Source organism: Notamacropus eugenii, chromosome 1 (assembly GCF_028372415.1).
Source record: "Notamacropus eugenii isolate mMacEug1 chromosome 1, mMacEug1.pri_v2, whole genome shotgun sequence".
Classification (NCBI taxonomy): domain Eukaryota; kingdom Metazoa; phylum Chordata; class Mammalia; order Diprotodontia; family Macropodidae; genus Notamacropus; species Notamacropus eugenii.
In genome coordinates, this window is record NC_092872.1 from 127,867,356 (window position 1) to 127,885,726 (window position 18,371).

General features: G+C 37.1%; 1 protein-coding gene across 3 annotated transcripts in view; it reads right to left on the bottom strand.

Moving 5' to 3' along the window:
• Positions 1-13,788: 13,788 nt before the first annotated feature.
• The window catches only part of DPP8 (dipeptidyl peptidase 8), a 65,400-nt gene continuing 60,817 nt past the window's right edge, over positions 13,789-18,371 (bottom strand). For all 3 annotated transcript variants that reach the window (XM_072614283.1, XM_072614292.1, XM_072614301.1), the window contains one exon: positions 13,789-17,774. In XM_072614283.1, the coding sequence (XP_072470384.1) occupies positions 17,652-17,774 (123 nt within the window). In that variant the 3' untranslated portion in view covers positions 13,789-17,651. The remainder of the gene's footprint in view (positions 17,775-18,371) is intronic.

Consider the following 18,371-nt stretch of genomic DNA (forward strand, 5'->3'; position numbering starts at 1 on the left):
GTCAAAAGGTAATCAGAGTTTAGTGACTTTGGGGGCATGTTTCTAAATGGCTTTCCAGAAAACTAGATTTTCATAGCTCTATCTATAGTGATATTAATGTGCCTGTTTTCCCACAGCCACTCCAATTGTTTTGTTTGCTAGTCTGATGGGTGTGAGGTAGAACTTCAGTTACTTTTTCATTTCTGTAATTATGATTTGGAAATTCTTCCTTCAAGAACTGTCTATTCGTACTCTTTCATGATTTTTCAACCGGGGAATGGCTTTCATTCTGGTTAACTTGAATTAGGTTCTTTTATATCTTGGGAATAAGAAATTCACTGTAAAGATTTTTTTTTCTCCACTCATTTACCTTCTACTTTTTTAGCTGCACTGGTTTTGTGCAAAAACTTTTTAATTTCATATAATTAAAATTGTTGGTTCTATCTTCTGTCATCTTCTTTATCCCTTGTTTGGTCATGAATTCTTCCCCAATTAATACATCTGAAAGATAATTTCTTCCTTACTCCTATAATTTATGATATCTTTTATATTCAGGTCATGCAGCTGTTGGAGCCTATGTTGGCATAGGGTGTGGGATACTGGTCTGTAATTACTGCCAGACTGCTTTCCAGTTTTCCCAGAAGTTTTTGCCAAATAGAGGTAGACTTCATCCCAAGAGTTGAGGCCTCCAGGTTCATAGAACATTATACAACTTCTGACTATTGTGTATCTAATTTGTTTCACCAAAAACCTATTTTAAAAAAAAACCCTACAATCAAATAGTTTCACTAATTTTTGCTTTGTAGTATAGTTTGAGATGTGGTACTGCTAGGCTTTCTCAAGGACTTCACATTCTTTATTATTTGGGGTGGGGGAAGAGATGGATGTCTGACACCTTTAATGTCTTGGCAAAAACACATTAAGGTTATTCTCTCCTGAGGAACTTAGAACTTATATCCTCTTTACCCCCAAGGGAAAAAAACAAGTTTTAAAAATTCTTACTAAAAGTACAAGCAATGCCTACATCCCTCCTACCCCTTAATCCTCACACAGGCTATGCCTATATCTTTCCCTCTTTTCCTCCCAGATAGCTCTTTAGTTTAGTACTCCTTTAGTTCTTAGCTTTCCCCCTGGAGAGGATGGAAGGCATAGTGCAATCCTGAAATTTGCTAGTGAAACCTCCTTGGGATCAAATTATGGGTGGTGTTGAAAAAAAAATTTTTTTCCCCGGGGAATGAGAACTGGCATATATATGGGACTTAGAATAAAAATGAGGATTAGAAATGAATTATGGGTCTCTTATATCTTCTGTGCTCTCGATTCCTCTTTGTCACCTTGCTGCCTCAGTGCTCCTATCTACCCTACAGGTATCCTCAACTTCTATTTCGCTTTTCTCCTTCAAAACCTGTACTTAGGAAATTATCTGATAAATCCATTCATATTACAGTGCAAGTGACCAAGGAGAGCTTAAGATATTACATTTCTCAGAAGTGTTTGTATTTTAATTGGCAAGAATGTGGGTGGTAAGGTCAAAAGAAAAAACCTTAGATTTTCTGTAACCAGATGAGCAGGAAGGATAAGTGTTGGGGAAGGGAGGGTGTGAATGAGGGCAACATCCTCAGACTCTTGAATCTGAATCATTTAAGTACTTTTTTCCTTCCTTTTCCCTTGGAAACAGTCTCAGGTGGGGAATGGCTAAACAAATTATTATATGTGAATGCAATGGAATAATACTGTGCAATAAGAAATTGGGAATATAAGGAATTCAGACTGCTTTGGTAAGGCTTTTATGACAATGCAGAGTGAAGTAAAGCCGAACCTGAAAAGCAGTATACACAATGACTATTATATAAACAAAAGAACACTAAAATGACACTGAAGGCTGTGTAATTATAATGACCAATATTAACCCCAGAGAGAAGGGAGGGGAGGGAAGGGAATAAGCATTTGTAGAGCATCTACTATGTGCCAGGTACAGTGCGAAGTTCTTTAAGAACCTCTCACTGGATCCTAACATTATTATCCCCACTTTATAGTTCAGCAAATTGAAGTAAACTGAGGTCAAATGACTTGCCCAAGGTCCCACAGGTGGTAAGTGTCTGAGGTTGGATTTGAACTCATTCTTCATGACTCCAGGCCCAGCACTGTAGCCAGTAGACCACTTAGTGGCCTCTAGAAGAAGATAAAGAAATGTACTTCTTTTCATTCATTAGAGAGGTAGAGAACTATTAAGGTGGATTTAGCTACCGTCAGCTGGCTTTAACTATTCTTGTTTGGTGCCAAGGGAAGGTTTGAAGGAGTCAGTGAGGTTGAGGACATATCCAGAAGGCTAAATTCTAAAACCAAAAGGCATAAATTGAACTTTATTTTTAAAAAAATACATCTATGGCTCCCTCCTCTCTAGTGACTAACCCCCAGAGAACCTTTGTGGAGTCATTGCCCTGGGAGTTAGAGAAACATCATTCCACTGCATATCCCCATTGCTTTGACTGATTTAATGCTTCAAACAAAGATGGAGAGGAAGTAAACACAAATAAGCCCCATCCTTAATCGTATCAAGGACGAAGTCCTAACTGCTTAATGACTGGTGAAATTCAGTTTTCTCCATGACAAATAGGTGAGCTGATGTACAGATCTGTTTTCCAGAGTCATTCTGATGTTAAGGAGCCAGCTGTCAGGCTCCTAGAATAAGGCTGGAGTTGAGGATAAGCACCTCTCAATGAGTCTCCCTTGCCACCCCAACCATGAGCCTTCAGAGGTCCTGGAGCAGGATAAGTTAGAGTGTAGAAAGGGGATTATGGAGTCACATAGGTTATTTTCCCCTCCTTAAGCCCAATTTGATTTTTAAAATGTTATTTAGGAGTCATTTACTCAAGAAGCTCACATTCTAAAATGAGGAGAGATTTCTACTGCAAGTTCAACAGAAAGGTCCCATGGTATAGGGTAAGATGTAGAGGTAAGCAGACAATAATGCATCTTTTAAATTTTTATTTCCAATGATAAAACAATTCCTATTAATAGCCTGGCATTGTCAAAATATAAGGACAAAGTCCAATCCTTAAGAAGCTTAAAATATGGTTAGAGAGATAAGACATGCTGAACAAAATACTGAATAAAATGGATGAATTGTGAAAAACAGAGTTGATGTTTGTTTTTGTTCAAAAGAAATGTAAAAGGCTGGAGCAGTCAAGGAAGGCTTCATGGAGGAGATAAATAGTACTTGAGATGATCCTTGAAGGTAGGATTCGAAAAAGTAGATGACTGGAAGGCATGCTGGAGAAAACATTTCTCTGATACAGCCTAGAATCACAAGAGGCTGGAGCTGTACACTACTCCAGAGATCATCCATTCCAAGCTCCTCATTTTCTAGAAGAGGTAACTGAGGCCAGAAAAGTGAAATGCCTATCCAAGGTCACACAGGTTCATGACAGAAGCAGGATTAGAACTCATTTCTTTGATATCTAGGAAATGCATGCATGCATTACTTACTTACTTGCTTACTATGTGTGAAGCACTGTGCTAGTGGCTGGGAACAAAAACAGACAAGCAAGACAATGCTGCTCTCAAGAAGCTCCCAGGAAAAGCCCCTGGTCCTCAGGGGCAGAACTAAAGCAGAAGGACATGCATCTTCTTGAACGTGATTTCCACTGACAAAACAATACCAGTTTCTGCATTGCCAAAGCCTGGCAGGAAGAATTCTTTTTTCTAGGTCTTTGGTGCTGTGAGTACAGAGGATGAGGCTACCGGGCTGCATCTTCATATGGTTGTTTCTCTGGATGATGGGCACAGAGGCTAGGGTGGCAGCGGGGCTCAAGCTCAGAGTAATGGGCTATCTGCACTGGGGGTAATGGAAGGTTGGGTGATGAGGGGCTGCAGCAGTTTGACTTGCTTGGCACAGGGTACACTGATGACTGAGTAGGATGACTTGCTTGCTGTGTATGTTCTGAGTGACAGGCAGTTGGGGAGGATGGCTGGCTCCATTTCTACAGAGGTTATCTCTCTGAATGATGGCTGTGGGGACTCCCAGGGCCAGAAGTGGGGTCAGTAAACTGTGGAGTGCGGGGTTGCAGGCTATTCCATAGACTCTTGTGGTTACCTGCCCATCTCTGGTAATTTGTAGGTGTTTTGTTTTGATGGGAGCAACTGGTGGGTCATTCTCCACAGGGTTTTCCCTTTGATGACAACTGTAGGGATCAGGCTGTAAGTAGAACCAATGGTATGAAGGACCCTGCCCTTCCCAGGGCTTTTGTGCTGTCTCCCCACAGGTCTGAGAGAAGCTGGTGGTCACTGACTCATTTGGTATCTATCACCTCTTGTCTCTCCCTCAAAGTGCCTTGTTGCTTCTGCTAGGCTAAGGTGCCCAGGTGCAAGTGTTCATGAACAAAGACACAGAGGTGAGAATGAAGTGTGTATAGGAAGGCTTGGAACATACCATATTTGGAACAGTGAGAAGTAAAGTTGGATGGGGACAGATAACATAGGAATCTCAGAAGACAGGCAAAGGGGTTGACATTGGATGAAGCAGAAAATAATGCCACTGAAGGTTTTTTAATGTAGGGGTGACAGGGTGAATTTGTGTTTAAAGATGAGTATGGAAGCAGCATGCAGAGTGAACTCAAAGACTGAGAGTCTATAGTCAGATGATCCAAGCATGAGATAACAAAGGCTAGACTATAGTGGAATAAATGTGTTTTGGAAAGGACACTGGATTGAGAGTAAGAAGACTTGACTGAGTCTTTGCTCTACCACTTATCAACTTACTGAGGTAGCTAGGTAAGTAAGGTGAATAGAGCACTGGACTTGGAGTCAGGAAGACCTGAATTCAAATCTAGCCTTAGACATTTACTAGTTGTGTGACCCTGGGCAAGTCATTTAATTTCAATTTGCCTCAGTTTCCTCACTATACACAGTAGTTGCTATATAAATCTAGCTACTCTTGTTACTGTTATTAACTGTGTGACCAAGGGCAAATCACCGAACTTGCTCCAGACAACTTAAAGGTGTCTTTCTTTTGGGCTGTGGTAGGCCAGTTCATAAGCCCACAGCTCTTGTCATAGAAGTGGCTAACAGGGAGTAGATATACAAGGCTAAAAGGAAACAGAACATTTAATATGTCTCACTGGGTTTAAGTCCCTTGGCCTGGACATCCTAAGGTACAGAAATAACTGGAGAAGGATGTGGATGTTGGACCATTATGAGTGATCTTTGAAAAGACTACCCAGAACATAAGCACCACGGGACTAAAGAGGATGGATGGCAACTGTCTCCGTTTTCAGGAATGGAAGCAAATTGTCTGCACACAAGTATACATCATTGAGCTTGACTTCTAAAGGAGATAGTTAGTGAACATCTAGAAAGCAAGACAGCATGGCTACATCAAGAAAAGGTCATGCCAAGCTAACTTTAATTCATGTTTTTGAAAGAATTAACAAAGTAGATCATAGAAATACTATGAATATACCTAGATTTAGCAAAGCATTTGATAAATTATCTCTTCTTGCATAAACTATGGACAGATGTGGACTAGGTGTGGTTCAACAGTCAGACCCAAAGAGCATTTGTTAATAGTTCAACGTCAACTTAGAATATTGCCAATGGAGTTCCCCCGGAATCTGTGCTTGACCCTGTGCTGTTAAACATTCTAATCGCTGCCTTGGAGAAAAGCACAAATGGAATCCTTGTAAAAGTAAAAGATGACACAAAGCTAGTAAGCATAGATGACACACGAGATGACAGAATCAGGATCCAACAAGATCTCTACAGGCCAGAACACAAGCCAAATCTAATAGTTGACAGAGGCTGGCCCTAGTAATTGTCTGCTGGAGCTCCACTCGCAGAATAGACTGGAGCTGTGTTGCCTACACCAAAACTGGGGTCTGAAGCCTGGGGAAGTCCTGGTGTGCACTGATCAGACTATGTCCTCGATCTAACTGTATAAGGCCCACTCAAAGTTTGCAGCATCTTGGTTAAAACTGCCCCTGAGATCCTTAATGAACAAAGTATTTAATACCTAGAGAAAGCAGTGGCATGAAGCCAGACAAGATAGGCCAGGATCACAATGCCAACATGGTCCCACAAGAAATAAACCTAAACTGTCCCTAACACAGAAGGCTGGAAGAATGAGTAGACAAACAAACAAAAAAACCCAGAGTTATTATAATATCAGAGATACTCAAGACACAAACCTAGAAGTGGAGAATATTACAAAGCACCTACAAACCAAGGTCTCAAAGGAAAACACAACTTGGTCACAATTTGAATTCCTGGATGAAATTAAGAAGTTTTTTTTAAAGACATTATAAATTTCAATTTGCCTCAGTTTCCTCAATTGTAAAATGAGGATAATAACAGGATAAAAAAATGAGATATTTGCAAAGCCCTTAGCATAGTGCCCAATATAAAGTAGGTGCTATATAAATGCTAGCTACTACAATATAAAGATACTAGCTACTATAATATAAAGATATTATAAATGAAATGAGAGAATTGGAAAAGAAGTGATAGTTATGGAGCAAAGACATGGAAAAATAATTAACAGCTTAGTACCAGATGCCCCAAATCTTATCCAAATAGCATATTCCTTGAAAATTAGAATGGACTAAATATATTAATGTTAGTGGTAATAATGATAGCTAGCATTCACATAGTGCTTTGAAGTTTACAAAGCATTTTACAAATATTAATTCATTTTACTGGTACAACAGCCCTAGAAGGTACATGGAATTATTATCCTCATTTTACATATGAAGAAACTAAGGGGCAGCTAGGTGGTGCAGTGGATAGAGCACCAGTGCAGGAGTCAGGATGACCTGAGCTCATATCTGACCTCAGACACTTGACACTCACTAGCTGTGTGACTTTGGGCAAGTCACTTTAACCCCAACTGCCTCATCCTGGGTCATCTCCAGTCATCCTGGTGAATATCTGGTCACTGGATTCAGATGGCTCTGGAGGAGAAGTGAGGCTGGTGACCTGCACAGCCCTCCCTCACTCAAAACAAAGTCAAGAGCAAGTCATGTCATTACTTCTCTGATGGCATGGTCTTCTTCAGCAACAAAGGATGAACACACACATGAAGAAACTAAGGCAAAGTTTAAATGAGTTGTCCAAGGTAATGCAGCTAATAAGTATCTAAGGTCACAATGGAGCTCAGGTCTTCCTGATTGAAGATCTAGTGCTCTATTCACTGTTCTATTTGCCAGCCAAAGAAAAAGGGGAAAAAATTATATAGTGCTTTAAGGTTTTCAAGTGCTTTATAAATATTCATTTTACCCTCACAACAACCCTGGGAAGAAAGTGCTATTATAATCCTATTTTACAGATGAGAAAGCTAACACAGACAGAGGTTAAGAGATTTGAGCAGGGACACACAGGAACTAAATGTCTAAGACCAGATTCGAACTCAGGTTTTCCTGATTCTAGGCCCAGTACTCTTTCTACTACATCACCTAGCTCCATGAGACAAGAAATATTTATTAAACAAAGTCAAAAGATTAAAAAATAGAAGAAAACATAAGTATAAAACCCACAACACATATAAAACAACTGACCTGGAAAAGACTGAGATAATTTAAGAATTATTTAATTATTTATAATCCATATAAAATTAAAAAAAGGGCCTGGATAACAAGTCTATATTTCAAGAAATCATGAAAGAAAACTGCTCACACATATTAAAATAAGAGGACAAAAGTCAAAATAGAATATGAATCACCTTTGAAAGAAACCCTTGGATGAAAACTTCCAGGAATGTCATAGCTCAAAACCAGAGCTTTGAGGCCAAAGAAGAAATACTGAAGGAAGCTTGAAAGAAAGAGTTCAAACACTTTGGAGTCACAGTCTGGATTGCACAAGCTTTAGCAGGTACCACTATAAAGGAGTGAAAAACAAGAAGTATAACACTAAAAGACAAAAAATATAGGTTTAGAATCGAGATTAACTTATTCAGCAAAAGTGAGTATAATCCTAGAAGCGAAAAATTTTTGCCTTCAATGAAAAAGAAGACTTCCAAGCATTCATGATGAAAAGTCCAAAACTGAATCAAAACTCTGAAATATAAACATAGGAGTCAAGAGAATGTAAAAAAGGGAAATACATGTCAGCAATCAGAAGGGACTTATAAGACTGAAAAATTTACTTTCTAATGGGGGGGGGGCAGTGATACAAATAAGATACTTGTATTCTCTCAGATCACTAATGTCGTCAAGGGTCATAGACAGAATTATATAAGACAGGGTGCCTGAGAGTGATTTTGTTATATCTTGATAATACTGGAAGGAAAAGGAGAGGGGGGAGAAAAGAATACATTAGGGAAGAAAAGAGGGTAAAGGTTGGGAAAACTTCTCACATAAAAAGGTATACAAATAGAAGTCTATAAAAACAAGGTGGGGAGTGGTCAACATTTGAACCTCACTTTCATATAAATTGGTCAAAGAAATTGGTAGAACACACACACACACATACACACACACAGCTTGTTGTGGAAATATATTCAACTTAACAAGGAAACAGGAAGGAGAGAGGAAAGGGGGGGAGGTGCGAGAAAGGGAATGATTACTTTTTACTAATCTTTTCCTGAAGGATTAGTGATAAGACAAATAAACCTAAATCCTGGAAGGGAAGTGTTGTGAACAAGATTATAAAAGGAAAAAAAGGAAAGGGTAAGAACTTCTGATTGGGGTCTAAGTGAAGGAAAGAGAAAAGAGAGAGGGGAGCAGAAGATGTCTGTATTCAGCAAAGAGCATTGGTGCTGCTTATGCTCCTGTTCCATGACCCTCTTCCATGCAAAGAGTAAAGAGGAGAAAAAATATAAAAGATTAGGATGGAAGAAAATAAACAATTAATGATCATAACTGAATGAGTATGGGATGAACTCACCCATGAAATGGAAGAAGATAACAGAAAGGATTAGAAAGCAGAATCTAACAACATGCTATTTGTAAAAAAAAACACACAAACAAAAATTCTCTTAAAATTTAAATAAAGAGCTAGAAAAAAATAATTATGTGCCAGCTGAACTAAAAAAAAAAAACACCCAAAAAACAAACCCAAAAAAAGCAGAATAATGATTATGATCTCAGACAACAACAAAAAATAGACATGACTAAAAAACAGGGAAACTACATTTTGCTGAAAAAATACCACACACAATGAATGTTTCAATACTAAGCACACACACACATATATGTATATGCATCTATATCTGTATCTATACATACATCCACTGCCTCCCCTCCCCAAATGGCATAGTACCTAATATATAAAGGGAAATGTTACATGAGTTTCAGGGAGAAATGTAAAACTATAATAGTGGGTGACTTCAGCGTACCCCTTTCACAACTAGACAAATTTAACTAAAAAATAAAGAAGGAAGTTAAGTACCTGAACAGATTTTCTGAGAAGTTAGATACATTAGTCCTTTGGCAATTATTGAACAAGAAAAAAGTATACATATTTCTCAGCTGTGCATGGCATCTGTACAAAAACTGACTATGTAACAAGAATGTTACAAACAAATCCATAAGAGATATTAAACACATCCTTTACTGACTACAATGCAATAAAAATTGTAAACAAAGAATCACTGAAGGTTTAAAAATTAACCTGATATGAAATAACTTAATCCTAAAGAATTAGTGGATCAAAAAATAGATCATAGAAATAATAATTTCATTAATTCATAATGACAATGAGAAAACATACCAAAAATTAGGGGATGCAGCGAAAGCAGTCCTCAGGAGAAAATTTATATTTGTTTATATTTCTATATTTATAAATTTAAATTTATATTTATATTTTGAAAGACTTTATTTTATCAACAAAAGAGAGAAAAAAATCAATAAACCGATGCATCTAAAAAGACCTGAAAAATCAACAAATTAAAAGAACCACAATTAAATAAAAAATTAATATTGAAAAATAAAAATGAAATTAAAAATTGAAAGCAACAAACCCTAATGAATGAATGAAACCAGAAGCTAGGCATTTTTGGGGAAAAAAATTAAACCATTAGCTAATTTAATTAAAAATAAGAAAGCCAAATCATCAGTAACAAAAATGAAAAAGCATTCACAAAAGGTGATGAAATAAAGGATATTAATAGAGAGTATTTGATGAACTCTCTTCAATAAAGCTGGCAACTTAAAATGAAATGACAAAAATTTACAAAAAACATAAAATACCCAGATTAAAAGAACAAGAAATGGTGAATCTATCAAACCAACCCAATCGCAGAAAAACAAGAAATTGAACAAGCCACAAATTAACTCCTAAAGAAAAAAACCTAAGATGAGATAGATTAATAATAAAATCCTACCAAACCCTCAAAGAACAACTGGTTCTAACACTGAAAACTGTTTGCAAAAATAGGAAAAGAAGCAAACCTGTCAAATTTCTTCTATGATATAAATGTGATCTTAATATTTAAACCAGAGAGTCTAAATAGACAGAAAACTATGAACCAATAATCATAATGAACACTGATATAAAAATTTTAAATAAAATATTAACAGAAAGACCATAGCAATATATCACAAGGATTACACATTATCATCAAGCTGGATTTACACCAGGAAAGCAAGGCTGGTTCGGTATTAGGAAAACCATATTCTTAACTGGCTATATTAATGACAAGAAAAATAAAAGTAATATGATGTCAACATATGCAGGAAAAGGTTAGGGCACAATATTAAAAAATAAATTTTAATATATGTCTATATACATGTATAAATGTATCTATTACATATAATATATGTTATATATAAAATCTGATATGGCCAGCATGGGAATTTGTTTTGCTTGCCTGTGCATATCTGTTACAATGATTTTTTCTTTTTCCAGGAGAGGGCTGGTGGTGGAGCTTGGGTGGAAAGAAGTTAATGCCTGTTAATTCAATCAGTTTCCCAAAGCAAGATGGGGAAGGAACTGCAAGTTAGTAATGAAGTTTGAAAATATCTATGAGTTTAAGTGGATTTAAAAACTGAAAATAATTGAGTATAATATAGTTGTCCAAAAAGCTGTGACCTTAGACTTCCAGGAAAAAGGTAATTGCTACGAGTGCAAGGTACCAGATAAACCACATTTAATTGTATTACATTCATTTCTGAGTACCATGTTTTACAAAGGGCATTGACAAGCTGGATGAGGGTAGTTACAATCGTGAGATCATACCACATGACGATCAGCTGAAGGAATTAGGGAGGTACAGTCTGGGGAATGTACAACTCAGGAGAAATATGATGGCTATCTTCAAGAATCTGAAGAGATGTCATTTGGAAGAGGGGTTATACTCATTCTGTAAGATTCCAAAGGGAAGACCTGGGAATACGGGGTAGAAGTTGCAAAGAGAAAAGTTCAGGTTTCCTGCCAGAAATAAAACAAAAAACCTGTCTTAATAAATAGAACCATCCAAAAGTTAAATGGGCTGCCTCAGCAGGCAGTAGCTTCCTCCTCACTGAAGTTTTCAAGAACAGCAAAGGCTGAATGAATACATTTCTGGTATTTTGTAGATGGAATTCTTGTTCAGGTACAGACTGGATCCTGAGGTCCCTTCGAACTTTGAAATCCCTTGATGTATTCAAGGATCCCTGGTTTAAGGGATCAGATGGTTAAAGGAGGGTTACTCCTGGGTAGATGAATAGGGACTGGACCTCTAACTTCAATAACATAGTGAAGTTCCAGGTGAAGAAATTCCGTTTACTGATACAGGTCAGGACCTTTTCTGCAACACAGAGTTAGAGAGCAGAGATGTCTGTCAAACACCTCTCAATACTCCTGGGTAAATTCCAAACTAGATTAAGATGCGACTGTGGAAATACTTAACAAAATAAATAAAAACACAAAAATACATAAATAATGTTAATATATGCTTTTGAAACTCAGCATGTGGCTTCAGGGATCCTTGACACCACTGTTGTAGGGAGCTGCCCAGGGCATTGAGAGGTTAAGTGACTTGTCTAGGATCACTTAGCCAGGATATCAGAGGCAGGACTGGATACCTGGTCTTCCTGTCTTTGAGATACCACACTGCCTGTCCTCAAGTTATTATTGAAATATCTTAGTCCAACACATCTACCTCAGCTTTCTTAGAATCTATCAAACTTTGTGAGCCCTTTAACTACATAATATTTCTTCAGAGATGTTAGCAAGTTTTCATCAATCTCAGTTTTAGAGTAAGATGAACTCTCTCGAGCATGTGGGACTAGCTTCTCTTTAATACCACACGGAGATTTCTTTATTCTTTGCTAGTGATGGTTCAATAGGGTTTAGTCCTCCTAGGGCCAGGATGGTGAGCTTCCCTTTCATGATGACCATCTAGTTTGAGAAATTAATTCTTGCTAACTCAAGTCAACAAACATTTATTTAAGCATGACTACAAACAAGGCACTATGGATAAAAAGAGAGATGACACTGATTCAACTCCCAAGGAGCTTACAATCTAATGGGAGATGGAGGCAAGACAAGAATTACTTCAATACAAGTACATAACATATGACTGATACATGAAAAACACAAGAAGTACAAAGGATCAAGGAATTTGAGGAAAGAATCACTTTCAAGTTGAGGTGTGAGGATGTGATCTGGGAAGAAAAGGATTTCAAAAGATGAAAGAGTCTATTTAAAGCACAAGAAAAAGAAAAGACATAAAAGATACAAATATGGGGAATATTTCCAGGCAATATCTGATTGCCTGGAAAGCAGAATACAGAAAGGTATGAGGTAAAGCAGAAAAGGTAGGTTTGCATTAGGTTTTGGAAGGCCTTGAAAGCCAGGATTAGAACTATTTTTTAGTTCAGTAGACAATGACTGGAAGTTCTGAGGTCAACCTAATGGGATATAATAAAGATTATCTGGGCAGTAGATTTACTTCTTTCTGCCCAATTAGAAACTACAGGCATAAAGGCTGGTTAAGAGAATAATGAAACCAGGAAAAGAGAAATGACAACTTTAAACAGGATAAACATAGCAGCAACAGGAGGGAACAGTTAAGAGATATTGTGGAAGTCGAATGAGCGAAACTTTGAGATGACTGAGTCTGAGAGAGAGGAGATCCAAGATGACAAGTTACAGTGAGGCTTGGTCACTGGAAGGATGGCTGACTTTAGCATAGACAAAGAGTAGGAAAGGGAAAGAGGCTTTCTGAAGGTGAGTTCAACTCGGGACATGTTGACATGGGACATGTCCTGGTGGAGATCTCCATTAGTTAATCTTTGAGACTGAATAGCTACAGAAGTTGGGGCTGGGTAGATTTGTGAATCAGCTGCATAGAGGTGATCATTGAAGCCACAGAAGTGGATGAGAACAGATGAAAATATAATCCAATCCTTTCATTTTACTGATGAGGAAACTAAGGGCTAGAGAAGTTAAGCGCCTTGCTCAAGATCACAAAGGCATTAAGTTTCAGGGCAAGGAGTCCAATCCAGATCCTCTGGATCCAAATTCAGGGCTCTTTCCATTGCATCAAGATGCTTCCTACAAACACAGCTTCCACCCACTGATTTCCAAAGCAGCATCTTTCCTTGTTCTTTCCTTGTTCAGCAGCACCAGCTGGTGGTTACTGAGAATAATTTGACACTTGAACGCAACAATCTGCAGCTTGAAAGCAACACTGTACACTCCCTCTAGGCTTCAACACATTAATTAGTGTAGAGATTTGACTACTTTTAATACTTAAAACCCTGTGTAATTCTTCACAAAATGGCCTCTTTCCCCCCTTCCTGCTAATCTCAAAATGTTACTTTTGAAGGCTGAAACTAGAGATTTAATTTCATCCTTAAATACAAGCTATTAAATCAAGGAGAGTGTTTAAAATGGGGTGGGGGAGAAACGTTTAATTCAATTTATTTTAGCAGCATCTTTATTCCAACAAAAGGATCTGTAATAAAACACAACAAAACTAATGTTTCCACTTTACATGATTAAAAGCCATGTAGCTAGAAATGGGGAAACCCATAAACTTACTGGAGTGAGACATGCAATTCTGTTAATACAAGTCAATGCTTAAAACAGCAGGCACTTTACATTCTAAATTAAACACACCTGAACTCTAATTGTGCTCAACCACCACCAAAGAAAAGGAAAAAAACTATCCAAAACACCAGTGTTTCTTCACTCTGAAGGTCTGTAGAACCGATCTCTTTGGAAATAGTATGCACATGTACTGACACTGAGGGAACCAGAAGGAAACTATCAAATTATCCCAATATCCTAGGCTGGGAGTCAGGGGGTAGGAAAGTTCTTCTCCTGTCTTTGTTATGACACTGACACTCCCATTCTCTCACGAGAAGGGCTAGCTTTCTTTCAGATTTCCATCAGGACTAGTCCTGGCCCTGTCTGTTTTCTAAGTTTAACAGGTCAGGTAGATGGGCTTCTAGATCATGAGCAACCACTTTTGTGCTATTGTGCTATTAGCAACTAATCTTAAGAATTCCCTAATGTTCTTATTACCAGGGAAAACATATTTTATATTGGCATAATCATATTTAATCATATTTAACAACTTCACATGCTAATTAGTACTTCATTAATAAGCATCTTTAGCATTTAATTTGGAATAGGGAAAAAAAATTTTTTAGATTTTATTCTGTTTTCCACCTCTCTTTAAATAATATCTTTTTTCATTTTTTGGAATTAGGTAGCAAATGGAATAAAATCCAAAATCAAAAAGAAAAATCTGAACACTGGCAACATGCAACAATTAAATATCATTCTTAGAAAGGTCAGGAAGCTGGTGTGGCGATAGTAGGACCAGGATTCATTCCCTTTTGTTGCTCATGGGAAAAATTTTCAAACTGAGGCCTTGGAAAAGAGAAGGAAGCTGGCCTCAAGAGCAGCCTTTACTCCCTTGTTCTCACAAGTAATGTAGAGCTGCCAGCTGCTCTTCACACACATCTCTTGTAATGAGAAAAGGTGGTCAATATTTAACTATGGGGAGAGGATTTCCTGCTGACACATCACTATCTCTTCTAAGTCAGTATGGTATAAATTTCACCCATTAGAGTATTTAGAGTTATTTCAAATAACAATACTCAGTAATGGCCATGGGAATTTATCAAGACAATGAATAACCCAGCTTGCCTTTTAACCCCAGTGCTTTTTGGCTCTCACCAAATATGCTCCTTGTTTTAAACTTCCACTTGATGAGTTGCTTTCCTCATAGTTAATGTTACCAGTTTCCATTGCTTGCTAACTTTGTAAACACGACTCTCCAATTCCTTTAGGAACAGCAAATCCACTCAAGTATCCTTTCTGAAAAAAAATTCAGTTCATGTTCACAGTATGGCTGCCAACATGACAGCATTTCTTCACTGGTAAAGAAGGGAAATAGTGCTTAGGAGATGTAATGAGAACTTCCAATTTCTTTATTTATTGGGATGGGGAAAGGGGAAAAACTACAAATGAACCATGTGTTTCACTAGAACGGTATGCAGCAGCATTTGAGTATTTTATTTTTTTTCCTTTTGGTAAAGTAAGAGATGCCATTGTAAAGGGATAGTCTTACAAAGTAAGAGATTTAGAATGAATATTTGTCTAGTGGCTCGTGGTACTGCTGGATACCCATTCTGCTCTATACACTGTCTGCAATGATCACAGATCCTTGAAGACTATTGGTACAGAAGCATGTATCTCCCTCATCAAGTAAAACTCAAGTCACAGGGGGAAATATTTTCTTAGGTTGCAGGGGGTGTGAAGTTACCCAAATCAAAAGAATATAAACAAATCTAGGTGTGGGAGGATATTAAACATGTAAGTTTACACATATATATATATGTATATATGATAAATATACAGAGAGAGATGAGAGATGGGTGTATATATATATATATATATATATATATACATATATATATATATATATATATACACACACATATGCTATGGTCAAAATATGGAAAGAATTTTCCCAAATGAGTGTCCAACATTGGTACATTATCACTCCTGGTTTCCCTCATTTCTTATCCCCTTCTTGTCATAAGGTGAAAACTTGCCACAAAAATAATGTCTTTGTGACTAGTATATGCTCTGTAGACAAAAATCTACAATCAGTATGTGATAAGCACAACTCTTGCTCATAAGAACAGCAACTTCTTTCCAAGAAAACATTAATGCCTGTGATTAGCAGGGCTGGGGAAGTTTTCAAAGTGAAGTTTTCCTTCCTGTTAAGCTCTTACCCAAGTCTCCTAGCATCAAGAAAATTCTGCCCTTCTACCCCAACACTCCAGTGGGAACCCAATCAGTACCTGAAAGCAGAGGAAAACCCTGGAACATTGAAATGTTAGGGGTAAACCAGAATAATTTCATTATCAGAGTTTATTTTAGGGAAACTTAAAATAGGAAACTATACACAATTTTTAAACAATGAAGAAGAGAATAATGCATCACTAAGGGAGTCAACTTATGATAAAGAAATGTGTTGGAAATTTAAATTTCTATTTAAGCTTGCCATTTCCAAAAAGCTCTTTGTGCTCACTGAACCACTTAAAAAGAAGGGAATGTAAATGTTGGTTTCTAAAAAATTTAAAAAGAATTCTTTTGAATATAGTCAGTTTAGGATTATGCTGACTTGGGGGTGGTTATTTTATTTTGGTTTTCTTAGTTAATAATCTAAGAGTTAAAATCTCATTTCCCAAATTTTTTTCATGACTTTCCCCAGTCAACTGGCACTTACACTTTGGACTTAAAAAGACCCATCCATATCTTCACTCCGACCTCTCTGTTTCCCTTCCATCTTCCCCCACCTTCCCTTGTCTCTGACAAATCTAGAATATTTCAATATAAGGAAATGGTATATGGAAAATTGGGTACCAACATATTTTCTGGAGAACAAAGGTGAACATATACTTTTCTTTTCCTAAAGGAAAAAATAGCCTGCAAATATTTAAGTTATTATCATTCAATTTAAAATTAATCTGCTTGTACTTGTAATTATTACTACCATAAGATCAGTTAAAACCATGCTACAAATACAGTTACTCTCCTTTATGTGAAAGTCAATCAGGTAAAACCCATCTTGTCATATCATTAAAGAAAAATTAGTATTTTTTTATACTAGACACAGCTGAAACTCACTGAAAAACTGAGAATAACTTGAATAAACCAAAATGAGTGTCTTTAGGAGGCCACTAGGCATTATTCCTTAAAATTATTAACAATTGGTTAAGTCATAGGTTTAATAGTGATTAGTTCTTAACATGCTGGACACACCCCAAGCAATGAAGTCATAAGCTACTCAATTACACTTAAGTGCTATCAAATTTGTAATTAACCAGAGATTCAGGAATTGTAGTGAACCAATCACCTAATATTACCATAATGTGACAAACTCAAATATAATGTAAAAATACACCAATTAAATCCATGAGGCTTACAATGCTTTTAAAAGGTGGAAATATGATGGCGCTGATATGTGCTGCAAATGTTTTAGCTTGTCTCAGTAATTCTCATGGAATTGCTGTGTCCCATGGAAGGTTACACTGTTCAGTTGTCTGTGTGAGTTAAGGTATGAGGTTGCTATTTGTGTACTGTAGATTCCTGGGTGGCACCAAATTTACTTTCAGAAGTGGATGTTGTGTAGCAGGCACCAAAATATGATGATCAGTTTTCTATATTTTCTACAGATTAAACCTCCTCATTTGGTTAAGCAGCCATGTACCAGAGTTCCACAAAAGTCACAATTATATCACTTTCAGAGCAGCAATTCGTGAACCAAGATTTTCTTGAAGATAGTGCAAAAGATGCAGTTCATAATGTTCTCCAGATTCAGGGACTCTTATGCTGTGTCTCTCCTGAGGATAGATCTAAAAATAAAAATTAATATCACAAAACACAAAGGACAAGCAGTTAATAACTACACATCTCTTTCAAAATCTCCCCAACAGATGTCTAACAAGATTAACAATATGCAAGGAGAGTTGCCTTACAAAGAGGTTACACACAAGCACACATGTACACACAGTCATTAGAGGTCCATAAAAAAGCTTCTCATCTCATCCAGTTTTCTGATACATCCCCTCTTCTTCCAACTTCCTTTATCATTAAGCTAAGAGGAAAAATAACCCTGCTTATCTGCAATCATATAATTCAGAGTATTCCTTCAAACACAAATGCCCATGACAATTCAACGAATGGGAGTAAAAAAAGGAGATATGCTCAGGGCACCTGTGAATGTGTGTAAGTAGTGGAATGAGGAAATGTAAGAAGGAAATTTATTCCTCTCACTACCCAGAAGTGGATTTTAAATAATGAAAACTTGTTTATTTGAGAAGAGATATTGAGAAGAAGATTCTGACTTTGGGACTACATGAATCAATGTTAATGGTGAAGTAGAGAAGAAAGAAATAAAAGATTATGACATCAAGAGATTCTGCCCTTCCAACCATGAAATCAAGCATCAT